At 43.0% G+C, this 24818-nt stretch overlaps 1 protein-coding gene across 1 annotated transcript in view; it reads right to left on the reverse strand.

Moving 5' to 3' along the window:
* Nucleotides 1–24818, reverse strand: part of svep1 (sushi, von Willebrand factor type A, EGF and pentraxin domain containing 1) — a 101139-nt gene that overhangs the window by 9456 nt on the left and 66865 nt on the right. Inside the window, exons 11-44 of the mRNA XM_078275954.1 lie at nt 23116–23247; nt 22365–22556; nt 22162–22283; nt 21975–22080; nt 21661–21864; nt 21267–21500; nt 20564–20725; nt 20170–20331; nt 19611–19772; nt 18742–18830; nt 17812–17908; nt 17429–17542; nt 17033–17146; nt 16532–16733; nt 15149–15306; nt 14736–14934; nt 13929–14104; nt 13569–13693; nt 13251–13380; nt 12920–13090; nt 12418–12591; nt 12169–12288; nt 11875–12051; nt 9682–9766; nt 9376–9567; nt 8716–8883; nt 7889–8561; nt 4943–7671; nt 4338–4572; nt 3790–3945; nt 3156–3219; nt 2394–2567; nt 2086–2262; nt 1034–1216 (exon numbers count right to left, since the gene is read on the reverse strand). Coding sequence (XP_078132080.1) covers nt 1034–1216; nt 2086–2262; nt 2394–2567; nt 3156–3219; nt 3790–3945; nt 4338–4572; nt 4943–7671; nt 7889–8561; nt 8716–8883; nt 9376–9567; nt 9682–9766; nt 11875–12051; nt 12169–12288; nt 12418–12591; nt 12920–13090; nt 13251–13380; nt 13569–13693; nt 13929–14104; nt 14736–14934; nt 15149–15306; nt 16532–16733; nt 17033–17146; nt 17429–17542; nt 17812–17908; nt 18742–18830; nt 19611–19772; nt 20170–20331; nt 20564–20725; nt 21267–21500; nt 21661–21864; nt 21975–22080; nt 22162–22283; nt 22365–22556; nt 23116–23247 — 8358 coding nt within the window. The remainder of the gene's footprint in view (nt 1–1033; nt 1217–2085; nt 2263–2393; nt 2568–3155; nt 3220–3789; nt 3946–4337; nt 4573–4942; nt 7672–7888; nt 8562–8715; nt 8884–9375; nt 9568–9681; nt 9767–11874; nt 12052–12168; nt 12289–12417; nt 12592–12919; nt 13091–13250; nt 13381–13568; nt 13694–13928; nt 14105–14735; nt 14935–15148; nt 15307–16531; nt 16734–17032; nt 17147–17428; nt 17543–17811; nt 17909–18741; nt 18831–19610; nt 19773–20169; nt 20332–20563; nt 20726–21266; nt 21501–21660; nt 21865–21974; nt 22081–22161; nt 22284–22364; nt 22557–23115; nt 23248–24818) is intronic.

A 24818-nucleotide genomic window follows, 5' to 3' on the forward strand; every position in this document is an offset into this window, starting at 1 on the left:
CACCATTGTTTTGCATATTCAAGAAAACTGCACGCAAGAAAGATCACAGGATTATCTGACAAAGGTTGCCATAGAAGCGGCAGAGGTGCCCATAATTAGTCCAGCATACAGGACACCAACACAGTGTTTGATGCAGCCCTGTTTGTTTTGATAAAAGCTCATTGAGAGACAGACAACAGCGGAGAGAAATGGTACTTCAGGTAACGGGCAGATTGAAGCCAACAGCCATGCAAGCGTAGAGAAGTGTTTGGCAGAAGACAAGGGGAGCATGCAGAGGTGTGAAATATCAAATACACAATTTCTACCCGATTATCTCATGAATTATGACATGATTTGCTAGTCTTAGTACATATCAACACCCAATCCAATTATTACATTTGATTGATTTCCCCGAACATAACCAAATCACATGAACTGGATCTCAGACTGAGCAAGGAGAAGCAAAACAATTCATGATTTGTTTAGGCCAAAAGTGAATTTGAGAATTGAAAAAAAAAAAAGTAAAACAATTGAATAATCTGGACATGCTATATTGACAGAAACACTTAACATGAACAAACATGGTTGGAAATGATCCGTCAAGATTGAAAGCGTTGTGACAAACATGTATTGAGACATAATCATTTACAGTCAAACAATAAAGTTAACTATCAAAAATTACTTTATATTTTGAGCAGTAAACATCACTGCAAATCAAGTAATTAAAATAAGTATACATTATAAAATGAATTATAAACACAAACTTAAATTTAGAAAAATCAACAATTACCAAATTATGTTTACCTGTCTACCAACCTATGTACCAATACTGATATATCAGTATTAATATATTTGTCAATATTAGTGGCATGCTGATGGATTGGCCAGGCTTTATTATTGATGGATTATGTGGTGCAATATTGTAGGTGTGTGGTTTTACATTTAAGTAAAATTTATACTGTATACTTGCAGATATGAATCAACAGTGACGTTTTCCCAAAGACGATACTGTATATATACACAATGTTTTTCACCTTTCGAAGAAAACACCTACTTTCACACACAGAGCTGATGGGGCTCCAGGTCTGGTCTGGCCTGCAGGTGATGGTGCCGCTGCCTTTCACCTGCTGACCTTTAGAACAGCTGACACGGACCGACTGTCCAACATGAAACTCCTGCTGGGATCCGTTCCTGCTTCTGTCCTCCCTCCAGCCTGGAGGAGCCGGGCATGACTTAGCTGTAAATACCAGAAGTGAAGGATTATTGACTAATTGTCTTTATGTGGTTGACACACTATCTGTAAGCAATAAAACGGTATTATTTCTCACATGTTTACTACAGACACAACACCAATATGGCATAGCTAACACGGGTACTGACTATATAGAACAGATGTTTGGATTTGAGGCAGTTCAAAAATCTATCTTTATATGGATGTTTAGGGGAGAGAGTAAAACTTATGTAGCCCAAAACTTTTTTTTATGTTTCTGTATTTATAGTGTATCTGTGATACCTATAAAGTCTAGTTTAAGGCTGTACTTGGTGATATTCTTTTTCTCAGTGTATGTAAATTGGGGGTAGATAAACGCTGAAAACATCTTTGAATGTAATCCCACCACAGACATTGCAATATGCCACAGAGGAAAGTCACACCTTACACATTTCACAGAAGACAGTATTAATGCAGGGCAATACTACAGTATGTGCTATATAGAAGCCTCTATTTCTATGGTCACTTGATATATGTTTGGGCTCAACAGTGCATACAAAGAAATGTATGTTAGTTTGAGACCACATTTTGAAACAAAGCTCCGACTCATTAACTATTTTGCCACAGGCTATGTTGTGAAACAGATAATGAAACTCAGTGATGTTCCAAACTATTTTGAGCGTTTGCTTGCACTGTGTGGTCTATGTGTTGCAAATGTTTGCCAAATGCACAGGAGTTTGTCAAAAGCAACCGTTGCAACAAGGATTGTGTTGACAAGCTGTAAAGAAAGAAGTCAAACATAACAGGAAACACTAGCAGCGGCAAGTAGTAGTGAATTCATTTATTCATATCACACCAGTTAAACGCCCCCTGTATTCTGCATGCAGGTTTCTCACGTTGGCAGGTGGGGAAAGCAGAGCTCCAGGTGTTGCCCCCCATACACACCACCAGAGAATCTCCCACCAAGTTGTAGCCTTTATCACACTGGAACTCCACAGCGCGCCCTGTGTTGAGGTTGTGCTCTTGCGCTTTACCGTACAGCATCTGTTTCGGGCTGTCGCAGCCTTTGGCCACTGACATGAGAGGAAATAATGGAGAGTAAAATCATGATTCAGAAAGAGAAACAGTACTCTAGTACTTGAGTACAGGTAGAGCCTTCAACAAATCAGCTTTTAATTCATTGCTTACTGGCCATCCTCCGTACCTTCACATGTAGGTGCTGGCAGGCTCCACGTGCCGTTGGCTAGACAGATGAGAGTCTTTGGGCCGACTAGTTGCAGGCCGGCAACACATACATAACTGGCATTGTGTAGGTAAGTCTCTCCTGACGTCTGGACCTGTGCATGCTGTACAGTGGGAGGAGGCCCACAGGATTGTGCTGAGGAGACAACAGACTAGTGTAAACAACTTGTGAAAGGTCTGGTGGTATAGATGTATGTGTGTACAGCACAATGTAACAGATTGCACAACATTAAGAGAAACTCTAGGTTACAGCCTCCATACAATCTAAATTACTGTATGTTCATTTCAATTTGTTTTGAGAGTTTAATTTTTTTTTAAATATTTACGACTGGAATCAGCACCGTGGACAACAACTAGGAGACAATGTTTTGAATAAACTGTCCAGAAACAACGGAAGGAATGGTGTAGTGTGCCTTGAGTGTTTTGCCATTTCAATTTGCAGCACAAATTATTAAGATGAACAGTTTCTAAAGGATTGTTTTGTAACAGGAACGCACGAGAAATGGTGTACTTGTCGGATTTCAGGTGCTGCCTCGTGACGCAACTTTAATCATAATCTACATCATAGATTATGTCATACAATGCGTTGTCCTTTGTATTTGCTCAGCCATTAAAAACATTACTAAAATCTAAAGAATGTGTGCATTTTTGTACAAATAGCCAATATGTGTGGGGCTTCCTGTCTTTGTAGGTTTTAATACTCTTAAGATGTAAACAAACCTACCAACACACACTGGCTGGGTGCCACTCCATGTTCTGTCTCCCTGGCAGGTCTGGATAGAGTCTCCCTATGATAACAGGAACAACGTGTAAAGATACAAGAACAGTAGACAACCTAGAAATATTGAATAGCAGGAAACATATATAGTAAGATCCATAATCTTACTGTGGCGAGTATTCAAATTGCAGAGGCTAGCATATCAGTGAGTATCAGCAACAGAGTGAGTCAGCTCCTGTCTGCTCTGTAACTGCATTGATGGATTGCTGAGGAGAAATCATGTGACTTTCTGTAATCTGATTGTCATTAGCTCAGTCTGTTTAAAAGCACAGTGCAGGAGGGGAGAGGAAGACCTGTGTTGTATTACAGGAGATGACTGACTTTTTGAAGGCACTATTCTACACAAATCATATCTTGGAAAAGATACGTTGTTAGGTTTGAACTCACAGCAAAGCAAGGAATGTGTTCTACTATCCACAATTTTGAATTAGAAGTGGTTTTCCAATACAACTGTGTTTTTGCTCGTCTTCGTGATGTTGTTTTCCCCATTTTTGTCATTTACATATTATAAACGATTGTAAATATTTTCTGCTAAACTACTGAAACTCTACAGATGGAAAGTTGGCCTGATGAGCAGTACCTTCATGTCAAAGCCTGGCAGGCATGAGTACATGACAAAGTCTCCATAGTTGTAGCTGTCCCCCTCGGTGACACCGTGAAGAAGAGGAGGGGGTTTCTCACAAACCACCAGGTCACAGGAAACTGAGGAGACACTTGGAGCCCAGCTTCCACCCAGCTTATCACACCATACAATAGACAGGACAGGAAAGTACTACATTATTCATGGTTCTTAATTGACATGTTCAGTGCAGGAATTTCTTCATTGGTCATTGCCAACCCATAAGTGCTACTTCTTTAAATCCCAGTGACGATGCACAATATTTTAAACACTATGTAACATCAAACAGACTGAAACATTTCCCGTCTGCACTCCTCTAAATCTCAGCTAGGGTTTCATTATCAAAAAAACCTAAGTCATTTCAGAAAGCAAGGTCACAACAACTTCTTTGCATGCACATAAAGTGACCAAGAGCAGCTTGTTAACAGCAGCATTATTTAACCAGGAAGTCACATTAAGATTAAGAATCTCAGAGACTTAGACAAATAATTAACCAACATCTTTCCTACCTGGCACTCAGCCAGTGCTGACCCCTGCAGGTAGAGACCAGAAGGACAGGAGAGGGTGATGGTGCCTCCAACAGGAGTGAGATCCTTCCCAGTGATTACAAGATGGGGGATAGAGAAGTTGGTGGGTAGCGGGCAGGGGGAGGGGCTGCACCGAATGCTGTGTTTGGACCAGGTGCCGTCACTCTGGCAGGAGAGAGAGGCTGTCTTTGTGGCTGAATTGAACCCATCCTTACACCTGGAGAGCGAGAGGGAAATAGGAAAATGAAGAAAGAAATAAAGAGGGGACACACATGGGAAAAACAGATTTGGAAAAACATCCTGTTCAAAACAAAGCAGTTAGTCTTTGATATGGATATTCAATAAGTTTGACAAATATACGGAGCAGACAATCAAACATCTTTACTAAGGGTGGAATTATTTTTTTTTTATGCAGGAGTGTAATTGGGCTATAGTTTTACCTGATCCCACAAACTTACTGGGAGTGTTTTGTTATAAAAACATTCTGGTGTAATTAAACCAACAATGCACATGCACTGTGTTGGCTAATGTCCATCAGAAATGGCAGAAAAATAAGGTTTTACAAATGCCATAAATACAGTATTCACCTGTATGTGATCTGGTTTGGGAAGGTGAAGCTGTCTCCCACCACCTGAGCGTGGGCTACAGTTGGAGGTTTTCCACAGTTCATAGGCTCACAGCTGAGTCTGGGTTCGCCCCACCTGCCGTCTCTTCCACAGGAGAGGTGTGGGTACCCTTTTGGCTGGTAGCCGGGCCGACACCTGTATATAGCTATGTCTGAGAAGGTGGCACTGCCGCCCTGCAGGACAGCATTAGGAACTGTAGGTGGGGCGACACTGCACCTCCCCTGGCCACACACAGGCACACCGGGGCTCCACACCCCTCCCTTCTCACACACCGCCTCAGAGGGACCCAGCAGCTTGTAGCCGTCGTCACACTGGAAGTGCACTAGGTCTCCGCAGGCGCGGTCGCGACCAAGAACCGCACCAAATTTCACCACAGGGAGGGTACAGACGCAGGGTCGACACTCAGGCACGGTGCCCACCCAGAAGCCTTGAGCAGAGCACCGCAGGATGGAATCCCCGACTACCTCATAGCCATCAAAGCAGACATACTCCACCACGTCATCGTAGTTGAAGCTGGAGCCGTTCAGGAAGCCGTGACTGATGTCCTCGGGTGGATCACAAGTTATGATGTCACAGCGAGGTGCAGGTTTGTCCCAAAGTCCATTTGACTGACAAATGCGTGTTGGATCTCCGTTAAGTGTGTATCCCTCATCACATTCATAGTTTACCTTGCTGTTGAAGCCAAACTCTGACCCCAACACACTCCCATTGGGTATTGGTGGGGGTTTGCCACAGCGGGTAGGTACACAGGTAGGAGACCCATGGCTCCAGGTGCCATCAGCCTGGCAAACACTGATAGATTTCCCTTGTAGGAGAAAACCATGCTGACACCTCAGTTCTATCTCATTATTGTAGCTGTACTCCTCTCCTGTAAAAGTAATATCACTGGGGACTTTAGGGGGACCACAAGATACTGGCTCACACCAAGGCTTCTGTCCATTCCACTTCCCATCTGCCTGGCAGGCGATAGTGTCACTACCCTTCAGGACAAATCCAGGACTACACTCATAGTGCAAGACCTCAGGATACACAAAAGCCCCTCCGTGAGTTGTGCCATTAGCGATAGCGCCTGGATCGCCACAGGAGGCAGGCCGACAAACTGGGGCGTCATTAGTCCACAGTCGACCTGATACACACTGCCTCACAGGCTCCCCCTCCAGCTCATAACCGTCCTCACAAGTATACTTGACCATACTGCCGAGGGAGGTATCAGTAACATTCACCCAGCCGTGCTCTGGACTGGGTGGTGTTTCACACTCTGCTGGGACACAGGACGGGGCCGTGCCGTTCCAGCCTCCATCTTCCTGACACACCAACCTGGTGGGGCTTGTGAGGTCGTAACCTTTGTGGCAACGGTACTCGATAAATGTCCCATGAAGGAAGCTCAAGTCCATAGGTGAGGCTAATGATCCACTGTCTTTAGAAGCAGCATAAGAGCTTCCTCCCAGCTGCTTCACCCTAACATATTCCCCAAAGTCAATGTGAGGAGGCAGACCACAGTCCGAGGGCACACAGACAGGAACAGAAGTAGACCAGCCAAACTCCTCACAGGTCAAATGGTCCTGGCCGACTAGCTGGAAGCCAGGAAAGCAGCTGTAAAAAATGGTGACCCCAAAACTGTGATCCTGGCCCTCTACGAATCCATTTTCAACAGGTTGGGGTGGGGTGCAGGATATCTGCACACAAGCAGGTGGCTCGATGTCCCACTCCCCACTGGCCAGGCACTTCAGAGTCTCTGGGCCTTGAAGACGATAACCACGACGGCAGGAGTAGGTAGCACTGTGACCAAACTGGAGTTTTGTATAAACTACTTTTCCATTGGCTGTCTGTTTAGGGATTGAGCATTCAATTGGGCGACAAGAAGGCACCCCTCCAATCCAGAGTCCATTCTCTCCACAGAGGACAGTGGCGTTGCCCGCTAAATTATATCCAGTCTTACAGCTGTACAGTGCTTTGCTGAGGTACATCAGACCCTGGACATCAACGATACCATTAGAAATCTCCACAGGCTGAGGGCATTCAACAGGGATACACTCTGGGTAAGGATTGCTCCACTGCCCGCTGGCTAGACAGGACACGGAGCCTTCTTTTCTTAAAGTAAAGCCATCCATGCATGTGTAGCTCACCACGGAGCTGAAAGGGAAGGGAGGAGAGGACAAGGAAGGGCCACCAAACGACACTTCAGGCAGTGAGGCGCAAAACACCTGCTTACACACTGGAAAGGTGTCGTTCCACTCCTGGGACGGGGTGCAGCGGAGGATTCTGGCCCCCTCCAGTACATAGCCATCCTCGCAGGATAATTCCACTGTTCCAGATTCAGAATCCAGGCCCTTCAGGACCAGGTGGTTCTCCTCCAGCGGTGGCTCTGGACACTGCACCGGTGAGCAGCGCGGACGCCTTGTCTTATCCCATCTTCCGTACTTCAGACAGGTCCAGGTGGCATCCCCAGCCAGCTCGTAACCCTCATCACAGACATACTGCACTTTTCGGCCCACTTGGAAATCAGATCCCTTGTAATGTCCATGGATGACGTTGGGAGGCGGGTCACAGGTCAAAAGGACACAGGTGGGAGGGTCGTTGTTGGACCACTGGCGGTTGGCTTGGCAAACTCTATCTGGACGACCAACAAGCCTGTATCCTGCATGACAGGTGTACGTCACCTTGCTGTTGAAGGTGAATCGAACTCTGCTCTATAAACAGAGGGATACATAATTAAACATATTTACTCATGTAACCAGCAGCTTAACATATGAAAAAGTTTTTTTTTTTATTGGTAACACTTTATTTTAGGTCTGTTACTTCCCAATAATTTTGATAAATAAAGATGTCATTTGGTCACAATTATAGGAAAAATAGAAACAAAGTTCTGAGACAGTTATTTGAGTTTAAAAGCTGTATGCGGCTAACCTGGATGTATCCATTCCTGAGTGAAGGAGGGGGAGAGCAGGACACAGGAAAACAGGTAGGCAGAGCTCCTCCCCACTCTCCATTGGCCTTGCAGGTCCTCCTTTTCTCCCCTCGGATCAGGAAGCCTTTATCGCAGCTGTACGCCACCACAGCTCCAAAACTATAGTTTGTTCCACTCACATAGCCCCGATCAATGCTCTCAGGCTTGGAGCACCTCACCGGCACACAGCCGATATCATGCGGCGAAGGCTCCCACTCTCCTCCCATCAGACATCTCAGTGTGGCTGTGGTGTTGAGCATGAAGCCCTCCTCACATTTATAGCTCACTTCAGTGTTGCTGGCGTATTTGGGTTTGTTGACCGAATCTAAAATAGCATGGGGTAGTTCAGGTGGACGTAGGCAGAAGTTTGCGATGCAGCGAGGGGCCTCCGTGCCATCAGGGGGCGCCCACACACCCTGAGCATTACACACCATCTTAGAGTTGTTGCCAGCAGTGTATCCGTCAGTGCAGTAGTAGTTAGCAGTGTCTCCAAACAGTTGGTGGCTCTCATAGGGCTCGGCGTGGTCGATGGCAGGTGGGGGGCCACAGGAGCGGGGAACGCACTGGGCTGAGCTGTCACTCCATTGGCCACTTGGCAGACATTCTCTGGTCTCTGGGCCAATCAGAGTGTAGCTGTGAAAAGAGATTAGCAAAGAGCAAAATAAGTCACAGCTCAACAAAATGCGATATCAGAATGTCAACAGTTTAGTTTTATTTTTTTGTTATGTTTGTTGTATGTCAGTGTCAACTGACAAAACAGCATAATAACTGAGTCAACCACATTTACCCTTCTTTGCAGACATAGTGCACCTTGTTTCCCAGTTCAAAGTTCTCTCCCACGGTCACCGCATCATTCAGGGCCGGAGGCTCGCTGCACAGGACGTTCACACAGCGAGGGACAGGCCTGCTCCACTCCCCTGTCGCTTCACAAACCACTTCCATGGAGCCCTGTGGTCTTCGCAGCAACACACTACTTAGTTTACACACTCACACTACTGCAATCACAGTGTCAAAGAGATTTATAGAGGATATACTTGTGAAACAAATAAATCATTAATGGCATGTTGCAAATTGCCTCAGAGCATCATACAGTGTTCATAATGTCTGTGGAGGTTGCAACTGCATTGTGCTGACATAACTGAATCAGCATCTGTAAATGTAATTTATTTTTTAATCAGCAATAACAATATATATCTTGTTTCAGATTAAATGAGGTGTTTGATGGTTGATTCTACAAACAGTTGAGACATCAGTGGCTCGGTGCAGTTATTATGAATTTGAAAATAGTGATGAAAAAGAAAATAGTCCCAATTAGTTCCTGTCCATTTGTATTATATTTTATTGTATTATAACACATTGAGGATTATGTCAACTTAAAAAACCTGCTATGAAATTAAAATGATGGGTACAATTGGCATTTATTAGAAAATGTAAAAGAAATCCATACCTGTATCCCTCAGCACAGGTATATGTGACAGTAGACTGGTATGTGTTTGTGTTGAGGGTGTAGTCAGCGTTCGCGACAGTTTGAGGCCCCCCGCAGGTCACTGGGTGACAGGCCGGTGGCGTCCCGCTCCACCTCAGACTAGCAAGACACTGGAACTCATAGGGGATCTGAGGCAGGAAGCCCTTCATACAGCTGAAGAGAAGGAAAACAGAATGAGACCCAGAGGTTAACAAGAAACTCCACAATTGTATAATGTTTCCTACTGTCATTATTACAAAATGGTGTTGTACGGGCTGCAAACGATACCTGAAAGTCACCTTGCTTCCATAGGTGAAGTTGTTGCCCTTCATGATGGACTTCTCTGGGACAGATGGCGTCGGGCAGGAGAGGGCTACAGTGCAACATTACAGAGACGATTAGTAACTGCTAGAAAGTTTTGAAGAAGACTAGAAGTTTACAGACGCCTGTCAGTGTTATTGATGAAATGTAGATTAGACTTTGGCAAAGACTTTTTCTAGGATTAATGCCACATTACATTTTACACTGATAGGATAAAAGAAGCACACAGGAAAGTGTATACATGGATAGAAGCCAAAGAGGTGTGACAGAGAGGCATTAGTGCATGAAGAGGAGAACTACTTAAAGGGGTACTTCAGTGATTAAATATTGCACTTCCATGGAGTTGAGGGATTTACAAGTGACAGATTAAAGAATTAAAAGGCCAAAATCAAAGCAGCAAAGGCCAAGACACTTTTAAAGACTTTAGAAACACTGGATCCTACATTTCCCCATAATTAGATCTCCACTGTATACCGGTCTGTATCTGCATTTTATGTCGCAGGCTTTCTGTTATAAATCTGAAGCCCATAACATTGCTGGGTTCATCTTTCTGTCAAAATAAAGGCTTTTTGTCATTCAGATATAGGTGACTTTTACGTTAATGTTCTTAATGGCTTTATTCAGACAAGATAGCACATTTACGGAAAGAGTTTAAATTGTTATAATAGCAAGAAAGAAGAAAGTTTTTGTTTGCTCACAGGCTGCATCACTGATGGATTGTACACCGCAATGAGAAAATTGTTTTTATAGACTGAGCTGATCTGAAAAGAATCTCCTGAACAACCTTTTATAGTTCATTAAACGGATTTTGTTTTCTTTGTGATAAGATATGAAGATTGAAATAATACAGTAATCCCTCCTGCTGCAGTATTTTCATTAATTCCGACGGCATTTCAGACTTGGGTCGAGCTGAAAGTGATACAGAAATGTTGCCGTCGTCACTTTTGTGTTAAGGTGACCAAGGGTTTTTTGAGAAAGCTCACACAAGGCATTATACCAAGTTGAATAACACTCCTCGCACCAGTGGCTCTAGCAGCCATACAACCATCACCTCATACTTTCGGTTCCCAGATAACACTGCTGCACTTGCACTCTTTAATAACAACAACAGAAGATGGACATTTTCCACCTCAAACAATGATGCAACTGAATTTGTGTGTACGTGCAAAAAACCTCAATGCTGTCGCCACATGTTGAACCATTAGTGATATCATTTAACGACTGTTATTGCGGTTTTGATTTTGGCAGAGAACATCACGCAGCTGCTTTATATATTTGCATTGACATACAGTTTCACTTTAAAATGTAATAACTTCACTTTCAGTATGACGATCAATTGCCAGTATGGGCTGAACATAACAGTCTGCAGGCGCTGAGTAAGTCAGTTCCTCTTTCTCTATGAGGAAGAATGTGGCTTAGAGCCAAGATGGAGGTGCTGCAGTGGGTAGGCCTTTCAGCCCGCTGCAGACAAAAAGACAGCTGCATACAGTAGATAATCACCTATTAGGTATCATCATGTCTTATAGGTATACAAGTATATCTATGTTATCAACCTATGATATTCATGTTACGTTACAGCCATTATGAAACTGTCTCTATTTACTGAGAATGCTAAATGAAACCTGGCAGTGAAATACTTACACACCTCACATATGATACTGGAGGAAATGTATCTCAAGTACTGTATCTCACTCCAACACATATAAAGGAGATGGTAATATTCTATAGTTGCCTATTGTCATCAAATCGCAATAACAAGACTGACATCCCTGCCCTGTCTGTGGCACTCAGACCCTAGTCCGATTTATCTACTATGAAGACAAACTATGGTTTACAACTTTAAACAGGTCACAAACATATTCATCTACATCTTATAAAAAGGCTCAGTATTTTCCCAAAACTGCTGGGCACTGTAGTTTTTTAGTAAACGTTACTCAAACAGGAGTAAATTGTGTATTTGTTAGAGACTATTTTCAGCCCCAGATTAATACACACAGTGAGTATGTGAGTATTTACAGCAGCTGGACGATGCATGCAACCTAAATATAGAGATAGACAATATATTTGTTACTTTCAGTAATTTAATGGAGGAAAAAAAAAAAGTATATATAGTACAGCTGCTGCACAGTGTTGGCATGACATGACCACTCAACCCCTTACCTCTGCAGTATGGGACTGGGTCGTCCCAGCTTCCTGTCTCCAGGCAGTGGAGGCGAGCCGAGCCGATCAGCTCATAGCCGTTCTCGCAGCCAAAAACAACCTCACCGCCCATCAGAAAGTTGCTGCCCTCTCGGTGACCAAATTCTGGAGACCCAGGGTTCTTACACTTCACTGGCTCTGGTAGGAAGACAAACACACACTCATAACAAATGGGTTTATATATGGATAACTACAATGGTTCTCTTTAATAGCACTTTCTCCAACATGGATACTTGTGGACCTGCGTCTTATTACCTGTGCAGTTTTTTCCGTCGCCACTGTACGGCTGGATACAGGTGCAGATGTAGGAGCCGTCCGTGTTTTGACAACTAGCGTGGTCATCACAGTCAGATCCCAGAGCACACTCATCCACATCTGAACACACACACACACAGAAGAACGCACACAAATACGTAACACAGATATTTCTGCCTTGTCAATTTTCCAAACAGGATTTTCTTTCCCATGTATCACTGATTAAAAAAACAATGTTGTATGTAGTACCGAGACAGGCTGGTGGATTTCCTCCCCACTTGCCACTGTTGGTGCAGTGCACCTTGGTGTCTCCCAGCAGGTAAAAGCCAGCGTTACACTGATAGACCACAGAGCTGCTGGCATGGAAGTCTGTCCCCTGAAACAAGCCGTTCTCCAGAGGACGAGGAGGGCCACAGGACACTCCTGCAACACACAAAAAGTAATATTATCAAGGACCTCACCCCTACAGGCTGTCTACCTAATAGCTGTATTCTTCTTATTTTGGTATGTCAAATGTACAGTAAAACAGTACCATTAATCCATCTCCTGCAAAAGGAATACAGTAAAATGTTTTATCAGAGATTTCCATGTTTAGGATCTTTCAAAGTACTTAATTTTTTAAGGATTCAATAACCCCAGAAATGTAGTCAGTGGACTGAAAAACCCATCCAATCAGCCAAGACAGGTTTTAGGAGCACATGGTATATCATTTACATTTCAAATCAGAGAGCAGTTTGTGTCTCTGCCTTACGTTCACAGCTGGGCAGAGGATGGCTCCACTCTCCTTTATTTTGGCACTGTAGCACCGGCTCCCCCAGCAGGTAGAAGCCGGGATCACAGGACAGCTGGACCTGGGCCCCGGGGCTCACCTCCACAGTGGAGGCGTGGAGGTAGGGCACTGCATTCTCCAGTTTGGGGCAATCTGGAGAGACCAGGGAGGGTTTTCAGTTTTGGAGACAGAGCCACTGTTAAGCATACTAACTGAAAAAACATACTCCAAAACACTGTGCACACCCATTTTAGAAATGTATTTAGAACTTCATCATTCAAGGTAGTGTATGGTTTTGTGAAGTGTCTCTTACCAGCACAGAAAACGCTGCTGTGGTTTACTTTGACTCGGCCCACCACCCCGCTAAGGAAGTCTGGCCAGGCGAGCACGTTCCCTCTGTGGGTGACATGGGAAGATGGACAGCTGCTGGCCAGGACCTTGATCTACAGTATAGAGGAGAGCAAGATCAGTTGGTACAACATAAAAAAATCATATTCACATTCACATAAATATTCCTGTTTCATGACTGTGATACATTGTAAATTACCTGGTTTCATATACATGGGTTCACATTTGCCTAAGCAGTCCTAAAGAGTATATTTAAAACAGAAACACCAATTACTAAATTTACCTGTTGAGGTGTGAGAACACGATCCCAGATGTTGAGTTGGCTGATGGAGCCGACAAAAGATTCGACAGGATTGAAGCCCTCGCCCCTCTGATCCTGGTCCTGACCTAATACCAGCGCCCCACCGCCTACAGAACACATGTTAAAGGTCAGAGGTTAACTCTGTTAACTCACTGAGAAACTATTCTTCTTATCTACTGAGTTACTGTGTTTATATTTAAAAAATACAAGAAACATACACTGTAAATTTGATTAGAAACAAAGACATCCAGCATTGTTGTACTAAAGCAATTACGCTCATTATAACTACTTATAAATCATTGTTATGGCAGAAAGGTGACCAGGTCGAGGATAGCACTACACCTGGGATAGTGGTGCCGACTGACAGGCCTTTGCCTCCGTCTGAGGGCTTCCCATTGATGTAGATTTTCCAGTCACCATCCCAGCTCCTCCAGGACACCCCAATGTGGTACCATTGACCCGTGTTCACTGCAGGACAGTCAGTGATCCACTCCTTACCATTCACATACAGCACCCACCTGTAGGGGTGGAGGAAAAACGGTCAGAGAGGATTTAATAAAAAAAGAAAGCATTAGGAGAGGTATAGTCTCGCTTTGCCAGACCTTCCTCTACAGCGCTGCCCAGGAGCATTCCGGGAAGAGAGAAAAACGGGCTCTGGTTTATTGGCATTTTTTTAAACCAATCACAATCGTCATGGGCAACGGACAGAGCCACCGTGATGCTGCAAAATAGCCTTGGGAAGGAACTTGCTTTGGTGGAACGTGTACGTTCAAAAGTTGTTTTAGTCGTGCAACAGAAAACTCAGCTAGCTAGCAGATAGTCTAGCTAGCTGTCTGGATTTACCCTGCAGAGATCTGAGGAGCAGTTAAACATAGTCATCATAAATCCACTGGAGTTTAAAATTCCAACACAAAGAAAGCGTAAGGTAACGGACATCCGGCCAAAAAGAGTGTCATCTGGCAGTATATACTAGGAGAGGTGAATAATAAATCAGAAAGGTGATTTTTCTATTTGATAAATAAAAAAGGACAATACAGGACAATACAGGACAAAAAACTGGGAATAATTGCATACACTGCTAAATGTGTACTGTATGATATAAAACTGTGTACGTGCATTTATATTCTCTTAACTTAGTATATCACTGACCCATTGTAGTCTATGAGAAGGAAAGCGTTGTCGCTGCCCTCCACAGCGTAGGAGACAGGTGTGCCATAATTGGTGGTGTCCGATGATCTCATCCAAAAGGTACAGGTGATCTCTGTCAGCGCCGGCATCACTCCATCCATCATTACGTAACCATGGATACCAGACACCTCAAAGTCCAGGTTGAAGGCAGGGGACATCTCTGACAGGACGGAAAAAACATTTACATGTATAGAGTGAATAAAACAGTTTGTTGGATTAAATGAATTAAATAATTGCTGTTGTTACCACCTAGCTTTTTCTACATGACTGGTCTGGTCTTCCTTTAATCAATAATAATTCAAGATATAAAATGGAAAATATCTCTTTTCCTCCTCTAGAGTTGCCATGGTGATGTGTCATCTGTCCTATAGTACCTGTCTCACACCTGGTTCCGTTGAACCCAGGGAGGCAGCGGCAGGTGTAGGACCCCAGACCATCCATGCAGCTGGCCCCGTTCACACAGGGGTTAGGATCGCACTCGTCCACGTCTACCTCACACAGGCGGCCACGGTAACCCTCCACACACTGGCACCTGAGAGAGGGAAGGAAGACACGGTACAATACCACTTACAGAGAGACACTACAACATAGGTTCATCATGAAGAACATGAGGCCTTTGGCCAATCACAGGTCATTTTAGAGAGCGAGAACATTCCTATTGGCTGTTCTGGGCAAGCATATGCCAGTGTGACAGAGAGGGGAAAGGGAGAGCTGCAGGAAGAGGACTCACACTACTTCAAATCCTGGCATTTTTTTTTAAAGTTTGTCCTTTCCTAATATTCAAAATGATGTATAAATGTAAAGCACATAAATCAGGACATGTGTATACAAAATAGGGATGCACCGAATCCAGGATTCGGGTTTGGTTTCTGCCGAACCTTAGAATTTTTTTCCACCGAACCGAACCCTACTCGACTGCTGCTCGTTAGCTAACGTTAGCTTTCTAATTTCACCCACCCAACATGCCTTCTGTAGTGGAATGGCTTCAAATGATGACCAAAACGCTTGTCTTTTACTGTGAATATTTACTGTTCAAGATGTTGCCGTTTCACACAAGAAAGTGAACAACTTAAGCTTGCGGACATGTTTTGCATCTAGCGTCTCACGTTCATCTCAGTAAGCTAGCAAGAGTACACAACAGACAACTTCCATTAAGGCTACTTCAAAATAAAAGCACTTCCTGTGATGGTTGCAGTCAAACTAAATTACTGTTAGACAATAAGGTTGTGTACCTTTTCACATATCAGCTGTAAATCAAGTACTGTAAATAATATATATTATATTAGTAGTATAGTGAGTTTTAATCACGCTATAATTTACCATTTCCTTTAGAGTTTATAGTTTTAAACTAAACAGCATGAATTTCTTATTTAAGTGCTTTAAACAAACATTTCACAACACCTTCATCATACACTGGTTAGTGAAAATTTGCCAAACAAAATTGTTGTTGTATTCTGGCGATAGCGATGTGCTTTCCTACGATGTGAAAAGAGCGTGTGAGTTCAACATTAAGATGTTACATTTAACTATTTTAACTATTTTAGAGGCTGTGGACGTTGTTTACTTCATTAATGTGTTTCGGTTTCGGATTCGGCAGAAACTTAACCAGTGGATTCGGTATTCGGCCGAACCCCAAAAATCTGGTTTCGGTGCATCCCTAATACAAAATCTGTGTTTCTCTTTTAAATAAATAATTTTAAGCTGTATGATAAAATCCTTGTTTAGAGGATGCTTCATCCCATCAGAATCATTATTACCTGAAATTGTTAACAGCATCCAGACACGAGGCCCCATTCAGACATGGGGCGCTGTAACATTCATCGACGTCGACCTCACAGCGATCCCCTGAGAAGCCCTCGGCACAATTACAAGTGTAGCTGCCAGTCAGGTCATCACACACACCTCCGTTCAGACAGGGGTTGGAGAGGCACTCGTTGATTTCCAGCTCACAACGAGATCCTGTGGAAATGTGAAAAGAAAAAAAGGAAAACAGCTGCATTTTCAAAGCACTAACTTTAGTATTTAGCCTTTTTCTACACCAAGGTCAGACTTTTTTATAAGTTACAGTATGATTATATGTGTATACTCTATAGACAATGTATGCAGTAATAGTAGATATTGTACAGATGCAGAATGAAGTTCAACAAAGTCTGCAGGTGCCAATAATAATAACGACCTGTAATGTAACAAATTTAACGGTCTGATGAGGAAATCAACTGTCAAACTGAACAAAATCTAACCCAGTACAGTTATCTAACCTGTGAAGCCGCTGGCACAACTGCAGGTGAACTTGTTGACCTCGTCCACACACACCCCTTCATTCAGACAGGGAGAGGAGATACACTCGTTCACCTCCGCCTCACACAGAGAGCCTGAGACAGACGGGGGCAAAAGTTAGGAAACACAGATAGAGGCATATGCTGATGGAGGCAAGGAAACATGTCTGGTTAAGGAGTTGTTCAAGTAATCAATGTTTTTGACAGCTACTTAAAATGTGTAATCAATGACCCGTAAGTCAAATCCCTAAACCTTTAAAGACCTTGAAATAATCAATAAAGTTGACGTTCCATTTACCAGTTGAGTACACCAGTTCTTTTTTTTAAACTTTTTGCTCTTTCTGTGTATCACTTTATTATTTCCTCATGGTCCCTTACCTAAAAAGCCAGGCTTGCACTGACACTGGAAGTCTCCCATACCGTCTTTACAAAGGCCTCCATTCTGACATGGAGCAGAGTCACACTCATCTATATCAATCTCACACTTGGCACCTGGGAGAGAAATATCAGAGGTTGTATCAAACACTTAACCATAACAGAGTCAAATACAACATAACTGTGCTTGAGTTGAATGTCCGTTGCTATAAATGTCAACACTCAAGCGAGAGTTACAGCTGGGTATTATCCACAGAGCAATGATAGGAAATACAACAACAAACCACTAATGATCATCTTATTCCTACTGCTTAAAACTCCCTGTCTTCATTAAAATTGTTAATACATAAACACCACACCAGGTGAATCTCAGACTGGTGGTTTACCTGTGAACCCAGGCATGCAGGTGCAGACGTATCCCGCCCCGACCTCCTCACATGTCCCCTTATTCTGACAGGGATTCAGGAAACACTCGTGGAAAACCTGCAGGAACAGCCAATCAGTTCAATGTGTCACCCAAACAGTAAAAGCCTTATTGAAAACACAGCTGCAAACTTTGTCAAGTAAATCCTTCAGTTCATGTTCTGCTCATCATGTCACATTTCTGTCCAATACGTTTTTTTCCTTCAATGATGTTGTCATTATTGGTTTCATTATGTATGTATGTATGTATGTATGTATGTATTCATTAGGAATGCTGAAAATTTTAGTTTTAAAAGTGGTTATAGTCAGACAGATGACACAAATTCATCCTCTTGTATAAATATAAGTTAGATATAGATTATCTATATGAGTTCAGTTCATTAATTACCTTGCAGAAAAAACAGCTTTGCTGGTCCATCGCTGCCTCGATCAGTAAGTTTCTTTGTGTGACTTTGGTACTTTAAAAGGGTTAGGAACTAACAAAACTAACAAACTAACTAACTAACCGATCGAGGCAGCGGTAGACCAGCAACTCCCATGTTCTGTGAGGCAATGACTGTTTTTGTCAAAGAAGTCTGGTGGCTTTGAAGAGAGTGATACAACAGCTTTAGTTCCCGTCGTAAAGGCGCTGTTTGAAGGCAAGGTAAAGCAGTGAAAATATTTTAAGTATAGCGTACACTTTTAACATAATTTTTTTTTTTAGGTAGGCCTTTTTAGGTGGCTAAAATGCATTTTGCTGTGTGGCCCCGTCCACAGCAGTACATTGCTTAGCTTACGTATCGTGACTCCTACCTGCTTCTCCAAACTGTAGATTATAACCCTGACTAGCTCATACAACCCCACTTTGAAATATCCAAACTATCCCTTCAATTTTGAGACAGGAAAAGACTAACCTGACTACTTGCTTGGTAGTCTTCAATGACCTCCACCTCTGGAGCCGCAGTTACACTCTCCTCTTTGGGAAGAAAACTGGAGCCAAAACCTGACAATGACACCCAGAGAAAATACACGCAATGTAAGCACAGACAAGTCGGAAAAACACATCAAGGATCTTTCCACTTGCTACCAGACTTGTGATCTGTGTGAACAAAAGCCTGTATTCTTATTGAAAACTGGCAGCATATCCTAACCACTGTTCATTCCCACACTTCAGACATGCAGTGTTATTCATTTCCATTCTGCAGCGGAGCAATAAAGTCATATTATTTACATTTCCCCCCTGATCCTGTGCAGTAATTTCTTTTCCAATTGGTTTGAGCTGTCACAACACTGATCAGACACCACACAACTTGAGCGATGGCAGCAAGTTTTGAAACAGTTGAAAAGCTGTCACACAGAGCGGCCGACACTGAACAGTTTCATATCTTTTGCTCTCTGCTGACTTTACTTGGCAAGTCTTGTAGAAATTGACGTTTTTTACATGCCAACTCAACACACATATGGTGTTAAAATAGAAGTCTGCTGGCCTAATTTAAACTGGAGCTAGGGGTGGAACAAACTACGACAGTATAGTATTAGTTTTAATTGAACAGAAGGTAAGAAATCATCTGCATTTTGTTGTTTTTTTGTCTGAAGATACTACAGGACAGAGCAGTTAGATATTTTGTAAGAACAACAGTTGGGATCAGAGAGTTCATGCTGAAACCAATTTGAATATAAAACCAAAATAATATAAAACCAAAGATCTTCTAGATTCACCAAAACAAAAATGGAGAGCTTGTGTGTGACTTGAAAAGGATTTGGGTTTTTTCTGATCACTTACTGGAGCAGTGCTGTATGGTGGTTGCCCCGGTAATGGTTGTGGTTCCATAAAAGGGACATGAGAGGCAGTAGGAGCGGCCATGTTCAGGCTGGTAGTAATCTCTGGGACAAGGGTAACAGGGAACTAGACCGGTACGGGAGAAATGTCCTGCCAAACAGGGGACTGCAGGAGTGGAAACCAGAGAAGATCAGAGGAGAGGAGCATCAGAAAGACAAAACAGAAATGGAAGAATATAATGAAGCAGAATCACCCAAAAAGTGACATTTGTAATTTAACTGGGAAACTCAAGTAGCAAAGATTTTCAGTTTCCAGATTTATCATCCAACTTTAAAGGGTAATTATATGAAACTTCCTAGTCAGAATTTGCCTTTCTGATATAACTGCACATAAATGGCAAATACTAACAGACACGTTTTTGCTCACAGGCTGGAATTACATTTGTTTTTGTTACCTAGCAGCGTTTAGAATAACTTAAGAATGATGAAGGCTTTTCAAAGTTCAAATAGACAAGTTGATAGGACATTAAGGGAGTGTACTCCACACTGTCAGACTGTATCACCTCCACATTCTGTCTCATCCACCGCTCCTCTGGTGACAGTCGAGGTCTCATCAGGACAGACGAGACACTCCCTGGCGCCAAAACTAGGCTGGAAGTGACCCAGCGGGCATGACTCGCAGATCTCCAACCCATTCAGAGAGTTACTACCAGGCTTACACTGCCCTGCAAACATATGCAATCACCACATTATGAGCAATATTCAGACACAGAAAGAACATCAAAACAACATCAGTTCTACAATCAACAGACATCGCCCAAGACACTAAGAATAGATCAATAAGAAGCACTTATTATACATATTTATGTACAAAATGTACCAGATATCATCTAAGTTATTTGCAAATGCAGTTTTCCTTCAGTAAGGCTGAGGTCTGACTGTGTGAACGCATTTTACCTTTGCACTCAGCGATGCTACGGGAGTGCAAGTAGGCCGTGGAGGTTCCCTCAGGGCAGGACTTGCACTCCAGCTGACCCTCCTGGTCCTGGTAGGAGCCCAGCCAGCAGCTCTCACACTCGTTGTATTCCAGAGAGAAGTATGTTCCCACCGGGCATTGGACTGCAACAACACACACAATTAGTGCATTGCACAAAACAGTACATACAACTTTTATAGTAGTACTAGAGTTTCTTAAAATCCCATAACTTTACTTTGTATTTTATATGGTTATAACGGTAAGAAAACCCCCCAGTCCACAAATCAATTCAATTTCAATTCAATTTTATTTAAAGTATCAAATCATAACAAGATTTATCTCAGACACTTTACAGATAGAGTAGGTCTAGAACACACTCTATAATTTACAAAGACCCAACAATTCCAATAATTCCCCCAAGAGCAAGCATTTAGTGCGACAGTGGCAGGAAAAACTCCCTTTTAGGAAGAAACCTCGGTGGTGAGAAAAACTTCCTTTTAGGGAGAAACCTCGGACAGACCCAGGCTCTTGGTCTGACGGTGCTGGTTGGGGGTGTGATGAACAGTGGCAATAATAGTCACAATAAAGATAATGGAACAGTGACTAGAAATAGTAGTAGCAAATCAAAAGCTGGTTAGATGAGTTTAGGTGGATGTATTCTCCATTCACTCCTCTTCCACTCACCGCACATCCTGCCTTTGAGCATTGAGCCTGGCCTGCAGAACAGAGAGGGTTTTTTGCTCTCCAGAGATTTGGGATCCGCTACAATCATCTCTGAGGACACGTGGAAACTGGACAGCGGCTGCTTGGCCAGCGTTCGCTTCAGACGATTGGTCAGTTGCTCCAGTGTCCGCAGGAGTCTCTTCTGATTGGCCACCTCTATTGAGTCGTTCCTCGACAGGGGCAGAGGGATGCTTGCTGGGAAAATGGACAAAGTTTAAAGGACTGATAACTAACAACTGACGATATTAAAAATGTAAAAAAACAGATATAAAATGGGGATAAAACACATCATATGGTTATTATGTAGACCATGACCAAAGGTCAATAAACACACAGCAAATAATGTTTAATATACCTGTAATGTTGAAAAAGATCTGGATCTTTTGGTCTCTGGTGGGTCCTGTGATTTTGCGGTGCCTCTTGGAGCGATTGTGGGGTTGCACGCTGCTGTCTTGCTGCTGCCTGGCGAGCTGTCGGGTGCCTGTGGCAAAGCCAGACTCAAAGTAGGCGTAGTCCTGAGCGCCCTGAGGACCCCAGCTGTTGCTCCAGCCCCCTGGTGCTGATAGATATTAAGACAGTAAGAGGGAAGAATAATGAGTTAATAAGATGCTTTCATTAAAATACAGGTGGAATGGTTAGAGAGAGTGTATTTTGTGCACATAATCCTACCAATAGAAAACCCGTTCTCGTAGTCGTAGTTGTACTCTAAACACTGACCCTGTGACATCACTTCCAGCTTGCAGGTGACTTCACCACTGCTACAAATGTTAGGGAGCTGTGGAGAAAAAAAGCATCATGTGTTTGAGAGTTGATTTACAGCAGATCCGTATGTATGTGTGTGTGTATATATCCTCACCATGCCTCCCAGTTTGGTGTTGAACTCCCCAGTGAATGACTTGACCAGGTCCACATCGTCACAGCGAGATGCTTTAAACAGCATCTCAAAGGGTTTGACCCCATTGTTTGCTATACGGTTCACTGGGAAAGAGAAGTGAAGTCAAGACAGTAGGTAAAAAAATCTTGTAAAAGGAAGTAACAGAATACCGGCGCTTCGCTTACCTGAGCAGTCAGGTCTGTCTGGAGAGTAGGGTGGCTCCCACACACCGTTGTAGGCGCAGAAGTAGCTGTGCACTGCATCCTGAGTGAAGCTGTAGCCGTCTTTACAATGAAGAGTACAGTTAACACCCTCCTCCTCTTCAGAGCAGATGAACTCTCCATTCACTGGGACATACGGACGGTCACAGGTCGTCCCTGGGCACACACATAGTATATAATATTTCCATGGTTTGGTCATGTTGGAGTACAATATTTGATAATACCACTATAAACAGACCTTACGATTCCACACTGAAAGTCTAATATACAAATACTGACCTTGTCATACTGGACCCTTACATACAGTACATCTTTAGGGACTGTCATAATTTTACAGTGTCTTTCATAACGAAGTATAATTTCATTACATGCACTACTGTCTAGTCTCAGGTTTTGATTATGCTGTCTTATATGTATTTGTTTACAATAGTTTTATCATCAAGGAACTACATTTTCTTCTTCTTCACAGATGCTTGAAAAAAAACATGATGCTGTTTGACCAATGAAAACAAAGTAAAGCTAAAAAACAACAACAGAATATACTGCAGAAAAACACAGTAAATGGGGGATATACATACTTTAAACATACTGAATAAAAATTATGGATAAGATCAAAGAAGGAAATATTTACACAAATGACACAAAAACTGTAGATTTATCCAAGAAGACTCAATAAAAAGCTATTCAGAAGAGAAGTTGTCTGTCAGTTTTGTACCTTGCACAGTGATGGTGAGGTTGCAGGTGCGGCTGTTTCCTGCTGCATCAGTAGCTGTGTACTGGACCAGAGTGTCTCCTACTGGGAACACAGAGCCTGGAGTATGGCTACTGGTCACTGTGAGGCGACCACCTGAGAGACACACACATTACAAAAGTGTTGATTACAGACATACAGTACATTTAACAAAAGTATTATGACTGTAAAACAACATCATCATCAAAACATTACACAAACATACTTGCAGTAAATAATGAAAAGAAGAAAAAGTTAAGTTAATATACTGTATATATTCATTCTTTTCTAGTGACACATCAGCATTAGTGCTGAAGTGTTACTAAAGGTGTTACTCCACTTATCCTGCAGAGGGCAGTCCTGACCTTACTCCATTTTCCAGGACTAAATGAGTCACTCTTAGTAAACCATAGAAGTTATGTTAAACAATGATATGTTGACATGGGAATGGTTTGTCTGGGCATCACATGGCAGCAGAAAAATCAGGCTCTTGGGATAGGAGATGGAAAATTGCTACAGTCTGGTTGGCTTAAAAAAAACTGAATGTGAAGAGAGTGATGGATAGAGCCTTGGGAGAGGCAGCGGTGATGAGAGAAGTGTATGATTGTGTGTGTTTGCATGTGTTAAATGCTGTGGGTCTGTAGGCTGACACACAGGATATAAACAAAAAAAACCTCTGCAAGCATATCCGCTGCAAGTGTGAAAGACACGGACAAAAAGACAAGATGGGAAAACTGAGTGATTGACCTTTTGTTTCACTCCAACTCCATTAAGGGTAGCAAAGTCGTTTAAACAGGGCTGACACACGTCTGGACTGCTGGAGTCTGGTGTCTCCCCTTGTATATAGCCTGTGTGTGTGTGTCTGTACGTGTCTTTATGTGTGTGTCTAAAGAGTCACAACTATATATAGCGCTGGCATCAGGGTGTGGGCCTGGAAAAACAAAACACTGACGTCGAAGCAGTGCTGGGCTGACGTCGTGTGGCCCGAAGCAGCCGCAGCAGCCTGTTATTACAGTGTGTGTGTGTGTGTGTGTGTGTGTGTGTGAGAGAGAGACAAGTGTGTGTTTGATGGGGGTGCACCTCTGCAGACAGGTGGGGATTGAGCATGCTGGGTCTGGAGAGTGAGAAGTCTGAGGCCTGTGTTTGTATATGCGTCCATGCCTGCTTACATTTCTGAACACACACAAACACATATAACTGAGCTGTGTTAGGGTTATTCGTGTGTGTGTGTGTGTGTGTGTGTGTGTGTGTGTGTGTGTGTGTGTGTGTGTGTGTGTGTGTGTGTGTGTGTTGGAACCCTGGAGAAGTCTGGTTTGTTGTCTGTCACCACCACAGCTACAGCACCAGGAAGTCAGCCAGCTCTACGATATTTACGTCTATTTGGCAGCGTGGCCTTGATGCACTCCTGGGATCGGTCTGAATTGCTAAGCATCAATGTAGTGCAGCAAGGTGGCCTAGGCTGAAAACAGAGACTAATGTGTTGCATATTATACATACTTACTCACAACAGCAAGTACAGTACGTACTTTCTGACCTCTTGAACTGCCCTTGAACAAGAAAAAGATCACCAGTTTTGTCACTGAGCTCAAGGTGCACTAGATAAAGGTGTTTTTATGTGGTCCAGATTTATGTTTTTGAGATAGAGCTAAGAGGACATCATGTTCATTTACTGTATTAACCCTTGAACT

Source organism: Sander vitreus, chromosome 19, assembly GCF_031162955.1.
Source record: "Sander vitreus isolate 19-12246 chromosome 19, sanVit1, whole genome shotgun sequence".
Lineage (NCBI taxonomy): Eukaryota > Metazoa > Chordata > Actinopteri > Perciformes > Percidae > Sander > Sander vitreus.